The sequence below is a fragment of the Corylus avellana genome, chromosome 1 (genome assembly GCF_965113065.1).
Source record: "Corylus avellana chromosome 1, dhCorAvel1.hap1.2, whole genome shotgun sequence".
Classification (NCBI taxonomy): Eukaryota; Viridiplantae; Streptophyta; class Magnoliopsida; order Fagales; family Betulaceae; genus Corylus; species Corylus avellana.
The window spans coordinates 46,200,742-46,212,889 of record NC_142490.1 but is presented as its reverse complement, the minus strand read 5'-3'; the positions used below and the strand labels follow the sequence as shown (position 1 = coordinate 46,212,889).

Here is a 12,148-nt window from a genome sequence, read left to right as displayed (position 1 = left end):
TTTCATTGTATTCACTCAAATAACCCTGTGAAATCAATTAGCCGACAGTCTTATGGAAGTGACGTCCTCTGTCGCTTTCCCTTTTGCCTTTTGTGAACTTGGGGCAAAAAGGTCATATACATTTTTTTCGCTTTTGGATTTTTTGGCCCAATAATTGGGAAAAATTTCCTAAACCCTAAAACTGAAAACTAAGAAACACATGGAATAACATCTTTTGTTTTCCCTCCCTTTTTTTTTTTTTTTAAAAAAAAAGGAAGAAATGTTACGTGTTTTTCTAGTGTTCTTCTGGTGTTCTCTTAATTATGACGTGACTTTTAAAATTACCAATAGATTAAAAGTCAATAATGATAATTTCAAATGTAACGATAATTTTAAAAGTCACATCACAATTAAGAGAACACCAAAAAAACACTAAAAGAATACTTAGCATTTCCCTTTTGTTAAATGAACAATGCTGCTCCTCTTCACGCTTAATTTATACTGTTCAATTCCAATTTAACGTGAAAAATCACTTAAAATACGTTGAGTGAGTGAGTGTATAGAGTAACAAGTAACTAATAACACAAAATACTTGAAATTATTTTTTTTCAAATAAAAAATGAAAAAAATACACCAACCAAGACAAGCTAAAAAAAAGAACATATATTAGCTGTTTTGGAACACTTTGCAGCAGTAAGAAGGCACTGTGGGAACATGTTTGGGGGGGGGGGGGGGGGGGGGGGTGGGGGGGGCTTTTGTGAGAGAGGGGTTTGGAGATTTGGAGTATATTGTAAACTGAATCATGTGGAAAGGACGATAAAGGCAAATTTCTATGGACATTTGAGAGGGTTATTGAATTTACAGGCTGGCCTTTTCAAAGAGACGTTACTGCAGCCGCTTTTATGGTCTGCTTTCATCAAGTCTTACACGTTTTGGACTTCACCTTCATCAACGTCTTTTCACGGATGAAATGGACCCGCCTCTTCCTTCATGCCTCTCTTTTATTTCATTTTACACCCAATTTTGCAGCATATAATAATATATAAATAATTTTTTTCTTAGCATTCTTAAAATGTTATGGGCAAGTTTCGGTGCACGTTTTAGGAGTTTAAAAGTTTATTTTTTAAAAAAAAATACATGTTTAGTAAAAAAAATTAAAAGCGCTTTTAAGAGTTAAAAATTACCAAAACGCATTTTTGGCAGAAGTTTAAAAATAAAGCATTTACCAAAAAAAACGTTTTTTTTTATTTTTTATTTAAAAGTTCTATTTCTCAAGTACAATCTCAAACATACTCTAAATAACATTTCTCTTTTTTTTTTTTTTTTAGAAAAACATACAATTTTAAAGATTGATCACATAAACAACGCTATTTTATAGATTGGATAGAAATTTCCTTCAAACCAGTCTGGAGGAAATATCCTCCAACCTTTTTTTTTTTTTTTTTTTTTGAAACATATCATATTCATTCATTGATAAAAGTTGCGAGCCTAAAGCTCTTACAAACAAAGCAAAAAGCTTTGAAGTAAATCATAGCTTTGAAGTAAATCCTCCAACCTATTTAAAATAGTGTCAAGTGTCTATAAACATTTAAATGGCACATTAAATTTAGTCTAAATTAGTAAACTGCTATTAATGATATTAAGAATTTAATGTACATTTTAAATGTTTATAGACATTTTGCACTATTTTAAATGGGTTGAATGATATTTCCGGAAATTTCTGTCCAGATAGATTTTACCAAAATTTTAATTATATTTTTAAAAATTACATTTTCACTAATAGTGCATTAAAATCACCTGCTCTCTTTGTTAGAATTTTCTTCATCTCTATTTTTTTTTTTCTTACTTTCATAATAAAATCATTAACAAACAGCAGAAAATACAAAATACTCAAATTTACTTTTATTTTTATATTACACCACGATATTTTTTTCAAATCAAAAACAAAAAAACACCTCACAAAACACACCAACAAACAAAACTACTATTTTTTGAAACCGCAAGTTTTAAAACTGCTAAACCACACGAAAGCATGATTAGAGTTGCTAAACAATCTCTTCCATTGAACACAGTAATCACTTTTGGCGATAAACAAGACGTCAGTAAAGTGTAATTGACATAAGGAAAAGTGTTTGCTAGTGCTTAACACTGCCAATTGTGATTAGTAGAAAGGCAACACATTTGAAAAGTATAGTTTAAACTCATAATTGTAAAATTTTGTTCAACATAAACTTTACTGAAGTAGGCCCAGCCCACTTTGTGATCGTGACCCACCATTTTTTTTTTTTTTTAACACTCTTTGCCCAGAGGAGTAATAATATAATATAAGTACAAGTGCCATGAATGGCCAAGGTTTCATAGTAATTATGTGACGACATATAAACTATTTGAAATTTTTCAGAGACTGGAAGTGTGAAGACACTGTCAGAGGTTGAGTGTGGTCCAATGGCAAAGAATAGGTGGATTGAATCACAAGAACAATGTTAACATCTAGAGCTATAGCCGCAATTTCCTTGAGGGAGCGTTTGCGGCTCCTTTATCATTTATGCCTATTAGAATATTGGTTTTCGAGCGAATAGGGGTTATTATGATCGAATATCCACGTTTATTCTCTTCTTTTATTTATATCATTTTTGCTTCGAAAGAAGAAGAAAATCCTGTTAGCTTGTGTATTGTAATCTGAAGAAGACACTTGTTTTACTTTACATAAAGTTAGTCCGACCATAGGTATATTGTCAGTGTTTTAGTGTTAAATCTTATATTGATTCCTTACTGTATGAGAGATTATGCATTATAAGCGATTCTAAATTAGTCTTCTAAGAGGGTTAATTAAGTTGATCAACATTCAAGAAAGGAGGATACAACAACATTACCTAATGCCAGATTTGGCAGTGTTAGGAGCGAGTAAAACCTAATCCTGTAGGAAGTTTTTGGGCTTCAAATGAACAATCAATCATCTGCCTTGATGACATATTAGGTGATTGCTCTTGGGCTTTTTGACAAGAGTAATAAGAGAAAGCGAGAACTTGTTAGCTGATTGCCCATTGTATTAGTTATGATTGCTTACATGGTCACTGTCAAATAAAAAAGAAAAAGAAAAAGACAAGACAAGAATGATGTCCAGGATTCCCTTGTATAAGTTCTTCCTTTACAGAGAACAGAGAATTCCAAAAAGGTTTGGTGGGTATAAAGACTGGAATGTATAATGTTGTTCAACCACCCCACTTGGTTGCTCAGCTGATCTGGTACTGCAGAGCCAGTTTGGTCATGCTTATTGAAATCCCGAGATCAAACGACATGCGAATAGTCCGAGACTGAGTTAGAAGAATTTTCTAGATTGATTTAGCAAAAGGAAAGATGCTTTCAGAAAAAGGCTTGAGATTCTGAGCAATTTAAAATTGAAATTCTAATTAGGGAGGTGATGGTTGAGGACACAAAACATGATGGTTGACCCACCATTTAGTGGTTGCTTCCCTTTGTTACAACTCACAAACTTTTAGTGAATTGACAAAGTGCTGGATCCTGTAATAGTTTAGAGGATTCTCTTCGCTAGTAAACTAATAAAATTCCTACTCATCCACTTTTATTTACTATATAGATGAGAGAAATGCTATTCACCACGCTTTCATTTTACTTTGTTGATATGGTATTTACAATTGACAATAAACCTACATACGATAAGCGTTCCAATACGAGAAAATCCCAGCCCAAGATAAAATCGGGCTGGGCTAAGGTTGTGAGCTCTATAGTTGACATGCTATGGGAAAGAGTATTACTTTACACACAATAAAGCTTTTTAAATTCAGTCTATTCGGCTATTACGTGTGATTTTTACATGTATTTTTTTATTTTTCATATATTTAAAGAACACATGTCAAATAGACTTTGATTTGAAGAATTTTCTCCTACCCCATTTAAACGAAAACTCTGTGGTTTCACACATGGTTTGGAGAGTGCAACAAATCTAGTTTAGGACTAATTATTGCATGTATGAATCATCGTTTTATCCTTTTCTAAATCTTATTTAGGGTTGGCTTAGTGATTTTAAGACTTAAGGCAATTAATTTAGATAAGGCCTTTTTTATATTTAAATTATTTTTATTTTAAATCATTCTTCTTGCTTTTTGTCCTTAATTTTTTTTTTTTTTCAAATAACTTGCAAAATTCATCTCTATTGGGAGATATTTAATTTCAACAAATGTCATATTTTATATTGAGATACGTATAATTATTTTTATATTGAACTTAATTTGTACAAAACAAATTTTACTTTATTGTCCTCAAGGAGTAGCTCAATCGGCTGTGGACCACGCCTAATGAAGCGGAGGTCACTAGTTCGAATCCCCCCTCCCCTTTCCTTGTGTGGACATGTCAAAAAAAAAAAAAATTACTTTATTCTAAACATTATTTTAATGAACGAATTTAGCCAGTATGGTGGTTATATTCATGTGAAATTATGAGTTTAGTAAATGCTTTAAGGGTGTAATTAATGTGACTTTCTATTTTTGTATTTCTTTTCCATCCTCTCCAGAAGTGGATGATATCTAGTTAGTTATAGTGAAATGAGTATTTTTGTCTTTTCACTTTTTTAGATGACAAAAATAATCTTTCAATATAACTAACTGGATATTATCCGATTCATTTAAAATGAGAGAGAACCCTAATTCTTCTTTTCCTCTTGAGATCTTCTAGAATTCTTTTTAAATTTGAAATTCTCAAATTCATAAATCTCAACCGCATTTTATTTAAGCGTCTAAAATAAGTCATGTTTTAGCATTTAATGAGGAAGCTATCCTCAAAGAATTTAATAAGCCATGTTTGCTTGTTAAATGTTGAAACATAGCTTACTTTAAACGTTTAGATGAAACGTACAGCTAAAATTTATGAATTTAAAAATCTAAAATTTAAATGAAATTTTATGAAATCTTCCAAAGTCTCAATATCTTAAAATTCAATTGTCTGTATTTATTTTTCACCGTAATTGAGGCCTTAATTAAATATCACTGAAACTTTTGTCATAATATTACTTTTTGACCTTAATTAAAGAGCATTGACTAACCCCCTCTTTTTTCTTTTTCTTTTTGTAATAACTGAGGCTTTTTTTTTTTTTTTTTTTTTTTGTAATAACTGAGGCTTTAATTTTGTTTTTATAAAAAAGAAACTTAATTATAGTATCTTTATTTGAGGCCTTATTGCCTATGTCGCCTAGGATTCGAATTCCCTCCAATTACTAGAAAAATGAGTTTATCATTTTTTAAAATCCTAACCGTCATTTGCATTTAAGGGTTCAAGTTATGCCATATATCCACCAATATCAAAACCCTAAAATAACACAACCACACTGAATTAAAAAATTAATTAATTTTTATTTAAATAAAAATTAATTAATTTTTTAATTCATTGTGGTAAAAAATTAATTAATTTTTATTTTTTAAAAAAATGAAAAAGACAACTCTCCAAGGAGGAGAAGCCACCCTAGAGGGAGGTGAGGGCAGCTCGCCGCCACCCCCACCCATCTAGGATGGTGCTCAGCCACCCCCATGGCATAGAGATGGCTGCGAGCCACCCCATATCTGTTGAGGGTGGCCGCGTGGCCCCTAAAATAATACAACCGCACTGAATTAAAAAATTAATTAATTAATTTTTTTTTAAGAAAGAAAACAAACAAAATGAAGAAAAAAAAAAAACAACAACAACAACTCTCCAAGGAGGAGAAGCCACCCTAAAGAGAGGTACCCATCTAGATGGCGCACGGCCACCCCATGGCATAGGGATGGTTGCGCGCCACCTTAGATCTACTGGTGGTGGTCGCGCGGCCATCCCATGGCTTAGGGGTGCACCACCCTAGATCTGCTTGGAGTGGCCGCGCACCACCCCATGGACTAGGGGTAGCCGCGCGCCATTCTAGATGGGCGGAGGTGGCGGCGAGCCGCCCCCACCTCTCTTTGGGGTGGCTTCTCTTCTTTGGAGGGTTGTCTTTTTCATTTTATTTTATTTTAAAAAAAAATAATTATTTTTTTAATTTAGATTTGATATATAATCCAGTGTGATTGTGTTTGCTTTTGAGTTTTGATACTGGTAATATGTGACATACCTTATACCTTTATACCTTTAGATGCAAATGACCGCTAAAATTTCATAAAATAGAAACTCAATTTTCTAGTAATTGGAGGAAATCCAAATCCTTTCTCCTAATCATTCTGCCGGCCTACAATAACAAGAGACGAGAGACTTGCAATTCCAATATCAAATCTAAAAGATAATAACTTCTATTGGGTCTTGGCATAAACCAAGGCATTTGTGCCCTCCAATAAGAAGGCGACACATCAGCGTGAAACACTATAACAAAAATATGGTGTTCCACATAATTTTCTTTTAGAATACCTAAAACAAAACACCTTCTAAAATAAACTTTTCATATTTTTCTTCAAAACCATCTCAGCCACCAACGTGCCGGAGGAGACGCTACCGGAAACAATGCCGGAGATGACGCTGGCCGATACAAAGAAAGCCGGAGATGATGCCGTCCGGAATAGAAAACGCTGGGTAAGAACGGTGCTCCTCCTCCCTCTCTCCAGTGCCTCTCTCTCACCGGCAGCAACAAAGAAAATTTTTTTTCTTTGCTGCCGGTGCTCCCTCTCCCTCTCCCGGTGCAATACTTGTTCTTTGTTGATTGTTTTCGCTCTAGTTTTGGATTTATTTACTTGATTCTATATGTGGGTGGTTTGTGTTTGTTTCCCTGGATAATGATGGGAAAAGGAAAGAAAAGAAAGGAAAGATCTGGGGACTAAAAATGTTTAATTTGTTGCCGAGTAATAACCAAAAAGAAGAGAGAATTCTCTCGAGTTGTACTGAGTGACTTGTTCGGATTTTGAACAAAATCTATAGAATTCATTCAATGTTGGGTCTTTTTTGTCTTGTTGCTTTTTCTCGCTATATTTTCTCGACACCCAAACAAGCAGAGGCCCTGAGTTGTCTGATACCTTCCCGGCAACTAAATTGGGGGATTTGAATGAGTTCTCACGAAGGTAGTGAAAATTATGAAAATGGTCAGGTCCCAGCTGGGGCCGCTCCGCTGAGCCGGAAGTTGTAACCATCTAACGTCCGACATAACTTATCTGCCGCCGGTGAGAGAGAGGGGCATCGGAAAGAGGGAGGAGGAGCACCGTTCTTACCCGGCATTTTCTATACCGGACGGCATCATCTCCGGCTTTCTCTATACCGGCCGGCGTTGTCTCTGGCGGTAAGTTGGTGACTGGGGTGGTTTTGGAGAAAAATATGAAAAGTTTATTCTAAAAGGTGTTTGTCTTAGGTATTCTAAAAACAAAAATTAGGTAAAACACCATATTTTTGTTATAGTGTTTCACTCTGATATGTCACCCTCTTATTGAAGGACACAAAGGCCTTGGTTTGTGCCAAGACCCTATAAAAATTATTCTCCAAATGAAAACAGTCCTATCTTAGGATTCCGATTCCGATTCTGATATCAAATGAAAACAAGCAGACCAATTGAGCTTTATGCTACTGTCTTCCAATGAAACCCAAGATGAACACAAAATTGGCAATAAACATCCAAAATTGCAAATTACAGACTACACATAATCCTATTCCACCCACAGACTACTGATCCCAGACAATCTCATCTAGAAACCAAGAAAGCAGATTCCTTCATCTGAAGGAAACTCTTACAAGAATAACAAAAAAACAAAGACACTTCCACACCAACGATATACAAAACACTCTAGCCTCTAAATGCCATTGGCACATCTAAGTACCAATTCTGCTGGGCCGCAACCAATGATAGTTTATGATGGAACTCCAGGTTCACCTCCATGGCTCCATCCTTTGCCTACCGACTTTCTATTTACGATTTTTGATTATATTATTTCCGATTCACATCACCGGAGAGCGTTCACAAAAGCCATCAAGGAATCAACATCCCTCTTCTCCGTTGGATACTTTATTGGCCGAGAATTGTATTTGGGGAAGAAAAGTATTGTGGGGAAGCTTCCTAGTTGCAGTTCTTGCTGGGCATACTCCTTGTGCTCACCATCTGCTCTGAACTTTCCCACCTTCACCCCACTCCCTGCCAACTTATCGGCCAACTCAACATATGATTCTTCCATTGCCTGTTCAAAATTCAAACAAAATCCGATCAGAGTAATCCAGGAAGGAGAAGTAAAAGAATTTTGAAATAGTCTGAAACATAATTTACCTGGCAGAAGGGGCACCATGGCGCATAGAGCACGACAATCCATGGTTCTTTTCGGTTCTCCAAGCGTGCCAAATTCTCGATTCCGGCCCTGCTCAAGGTAACCAGATTCTGGGTGTTGAAAATATCAGGAACCGTGGCTGTGGTTCCATTAGCATGGAGTGCTCCATTTCCATTACCATTTACGTTTTCATCCTTAATGTTTCCCTTGTGGAGGCCGCACTCTTTGGCCTTGGCGTCCTCCCACCACCACCTTCCTTCCCTCTCATGCTGCCCTGGCAGGACAGCCCTCGTGCACGGCTCACAACCGATTGAGACATATCCTTGTGAATGCAATGAATTCACAGGCACATTCATGGCACGGAGGAAGTTCCATATGTCTTGACCCTGAACATTTGCCACCGGATTCCACTTCACCAGGCTACCACTCCCTCCATCCAATCCCTCAAAAACTGGGTCCACCTGAACAACGGGAATCTCAGACCTAGTACCCGGAGATTGATCTTTTCTTTGGCCGGTGATCCAGGCACGGAGACCCTTAAGCGCCCTCCTCAGGGGTCTCACCTTCCTCACACGGCAGCACTCCTGGTGCCCATCTTCATAAAAGGAAAACAAACCCTTGCTCCTTACTAATCCCTGAACTTCAACAGCATCAGGAAACATGTATTCAATGCGGATGCCATAGTGCTTCTCCACCGCGTCAAAGAATTGATAAGTTTCTGGGTTTAGCCTCCCAGTATCCAGGCTGAAGACCCTAAATGGTCGCCCGGTTAAATGTGCATACTCGATCAAAGCAACATCTTCAGCACCACTGCAGAAATAAATGACAATGTGTTTACTAATCAGATTGTTTCAATGGCAAAAATTCCAATTCAGAAATGCTATGTAAGAGTGATGCTGCAATTACAGTTGGTTAAACCACCCCTTATCTGAAATATTTTAATTGCAATGAAAGGTAAAGAGTCGAGCAATTAAATCTCCGGTTATCTCGAAAAATTTCAGCTAATAGAAAATAATTGATTTAATCATCTAATTAACAATTTAAATCAATTTAAATAGCCGCTAAAAAGGTCTAGCATTTTTCATGTAATCAGTGCAGAGAAATACAATCGTTTAACCAAAACTCTCTGCTTATCTTATGAACTAACACAAAAGTTAATCGAATTGAACAAAGAGAAAGCCTACCTGAACGCAATCGCAATGTCGTTGCCGAACTTCTCGAGGGCTCTATCCATGATTTCAAGAGGAGAAGCACTCTCCAGCTCTTTAGCCAATTGCTCATAGTCCTCTACCTCTACCTCTACCTCTACTTTCTCCACCACTTCTGCAAAATTATTCGAAATAAGAAAAAAATTAACACAATAGGAATTTGCACACAACTCATTGTTATCATTAATTTAATCCTCAACTAATCAATCGATGATGATGATGCACAAAACTCACCAGGGGCAACGATAGTTGCTGCGAAAGGAACAACCGAATCGCTCCGCTTAGGCTCGGCGTTGACCGGTCTGACCGAGCACCGTCTCCGAGAGAAATTCACGGCCCGCTCCGATAGCCGAAACGAACCGATTTGTGGAGCTGAAAACCGAAACACACACACCACACGCCTTAGACATAATTCACGAGAAACAAATTTTTCTCTCTTAAGCGACGCCGTTTCATTTCAGTTTTTCAAACTGAAATTCAACGAAACCAAGCAGTTACAGCTACATTACGATTGATCAAACAAAATCTAACGCATGTGAAAAATCGAAAAAAAAAAAAAAAAAATGATGTACCTTTGAGTTCATAGGAAGAACTGGAAAATGGAAAGCCAGAGCCAGATACAGCGGCGGAAGATGAAGAAGTAACAGCGAACGCCATTTGAGAATTTTTCTAAGAAGCTTTTCTTTTTTAATTTCTGAATCTAATGTTTTTCTCTTTCTCTGGTGTTTGTTAGTCCGGAATCAGTTGAAAGGCTTAAATAAGGGCCTGAGAAAGGAGGGAGTTTTGCGGTTCATTGAACCTGGACGCTATTCCGACACTAGGCCGCCTTTGTCGAATTTCCACGTGGCCCATTCTCATTGGGTTGGTCTCTTTCGCGTCGCTCAGCGATTTCGTCACGTCGCATGCCCCGGGCAGGCAAAAGCCGTGGTCAATTTCTGAGATACTTCTGGGTGGTTTCTCGGTCACATGATTATTAATGTAATGTCGATGATTCTGGAAAATTTAGGACCGTAGATTTGGATTGTCGGGATTCTAATTTACCTGGGTCCCGTTAGATAATGGCTCCCTGATTTATGTGATCCGGTCAAGGAAGTGCAATAAAAGGAAATTCAATTCAAATTAATCATTTTAATTGAGTGGTTTTTTTGTTTGGGTTGCCAACCCATATTTTCCTTATTTTTGTTGTAATTCTCTTTTTTCCCTTTCCTTCTTTGAATAGAAAAAAAAAAATACTGCATTATATAAATATTAAAAATAAAATTAGAATGATAGTCGGAGTGCTCCGAAAACAAAACCTGGATGGCCGGTCATTTATGAGAGCTAGTCGAAGACTCGGAGAGTAATCCTAAAACAAAACAATAGTAAAGTAATAAAGAAAAATGATAAAAATCATTATGTTGTACATAAAAGTTGTAAATTAATCATTAAATTTATAGAATCTGCATGAATTCTAAAAATCTAATAATAGATTTGCAAAAAGAGTGAATCTGGACGGATTGATGTCTAGCAATATTCGAGTGATAAATATACTGAGCTGTTAAAAGTGAATAATATTGAAATAGTAAAATCTCAACCATTTAATTTGAAAAAATAATAGTCGAAATTTGAAAGAGTCTACCATAAGTATTTTATACCATAAATAAAATACCAAGTAAGCTATTTTTCGGCAATAATTTACATACTATTTCCCTAAATACCGTTTCTGCTTCTCAAAGGAAATTAGTCTGCAAGTAAAATATTTTAGAAAATAGCTTTTGTCTGATAACACATTTTCTTTCTCCCTTTTGTTTTATATTTTTAAAACAAAAATATTAATAAACATTTTAAAACACAAAATACTTAAAATTGTTTTTACATTTATGTCTAAAAAAATATTAACAAATGAAGCCAAATTTTGATATAACTAGAAAGTTGTGACACTTTTTTTTTTTTTTTTTAATTAAAAAGGTTGGTGGGGGAGGCCAATTGTAGTTATTTTAGCTGAGCGTGACCATAATATCACCAACCCGCAGAGTGCCGCTTAGGAGGAACTTAAACGGTAGGAACCACAGGTACTCCCTCAAGAGTTAAGACTGTCCGAGTCATAACTTAACACCCACTCTACCAGAACATCAATGAAACTCAAGGTAGATAACACTAATAGGCTAAGAAATTCCTATTACGGGAATCGAACCCAGACCCTATTGCATGTCCAACCTCATAAAAATTTCCTTGGCACCATTGATCTACTGGGTGATTTATTTGAAACTTGAAACTATAAAAATATTTGTTCTGAAACTTGAAACTATAAAAATATTCTCTCACAATATCGCAAGATTCGCATCCATTACCATGGTCGTGACCCTCGTTGACGGCATATTCTTTATGCTCTTACGGCTCTCCACAACCATTTATTTTTAATTTTTTTTTTTTTTTTTCCCACAATCCATTTATTTTTATTTTATTTTCCCCCACAACCATTTATTGGTCCCCTACTCGTTTGTGTGGTGGTGGGTGCAATGGTGGTGGTGCACGTCAAAACCACACTACCTGGAGAAAAAAAGGGCTATCACAGAAAAATAAATAAATAAATAAATAATTGTTAGGTATATATAGTTTCACTCTCACACGCTCTCAAATGCACACTTGTTAAAATAACATGAATATAAGCAAACTTTACAAGTCACACCATATGGGAAGTACGTTCAAGTAGTATACATGTAATGGTCAAGTAGAGGCTTACGTGACGTAATGAATAATTGAAAATGC

The 12,148-nt window shown here is 35.9% G+C and overlaps 1 protein-coding gene across 1 annotated transcript; it reads right to left on the bottom strand.

Moving 5' to 3' along the window:
* Nucleotides 1–7,445: 7,445 nt before the first annotated feature.
* Nucleotides 7,446–10,118, bottom strand: LOC132172106 (5'-adenylylsulfate reductase 1, chloroplastic). The gene is made up of 5 exons (XM_059583555.2): nucleotides 9,973–10,118; nucleotides 9,635–9,772; nucleotides 9,377–9,515; nucleotides 8,195–9,002; nucleotides 7,446–8,108 (listed from the first exon to the last, which is right to left on the bottom strand). Exons 1-5 carry the CDS (start codon nucleotides 10,055–10,057, stop codon nucleotides 7,878–7,880), a joined length of 1,401 nt encoding a protein of 466 aa, XP_059439538.2. The 5' UTR covers nucleotides 10,058–10,118; the 3' UTR covers nucleotides 7,446–7,877.
* Between the last annotated feature and the right edge of the window lie 2,030 nt (nucleotides 10,119–12,148).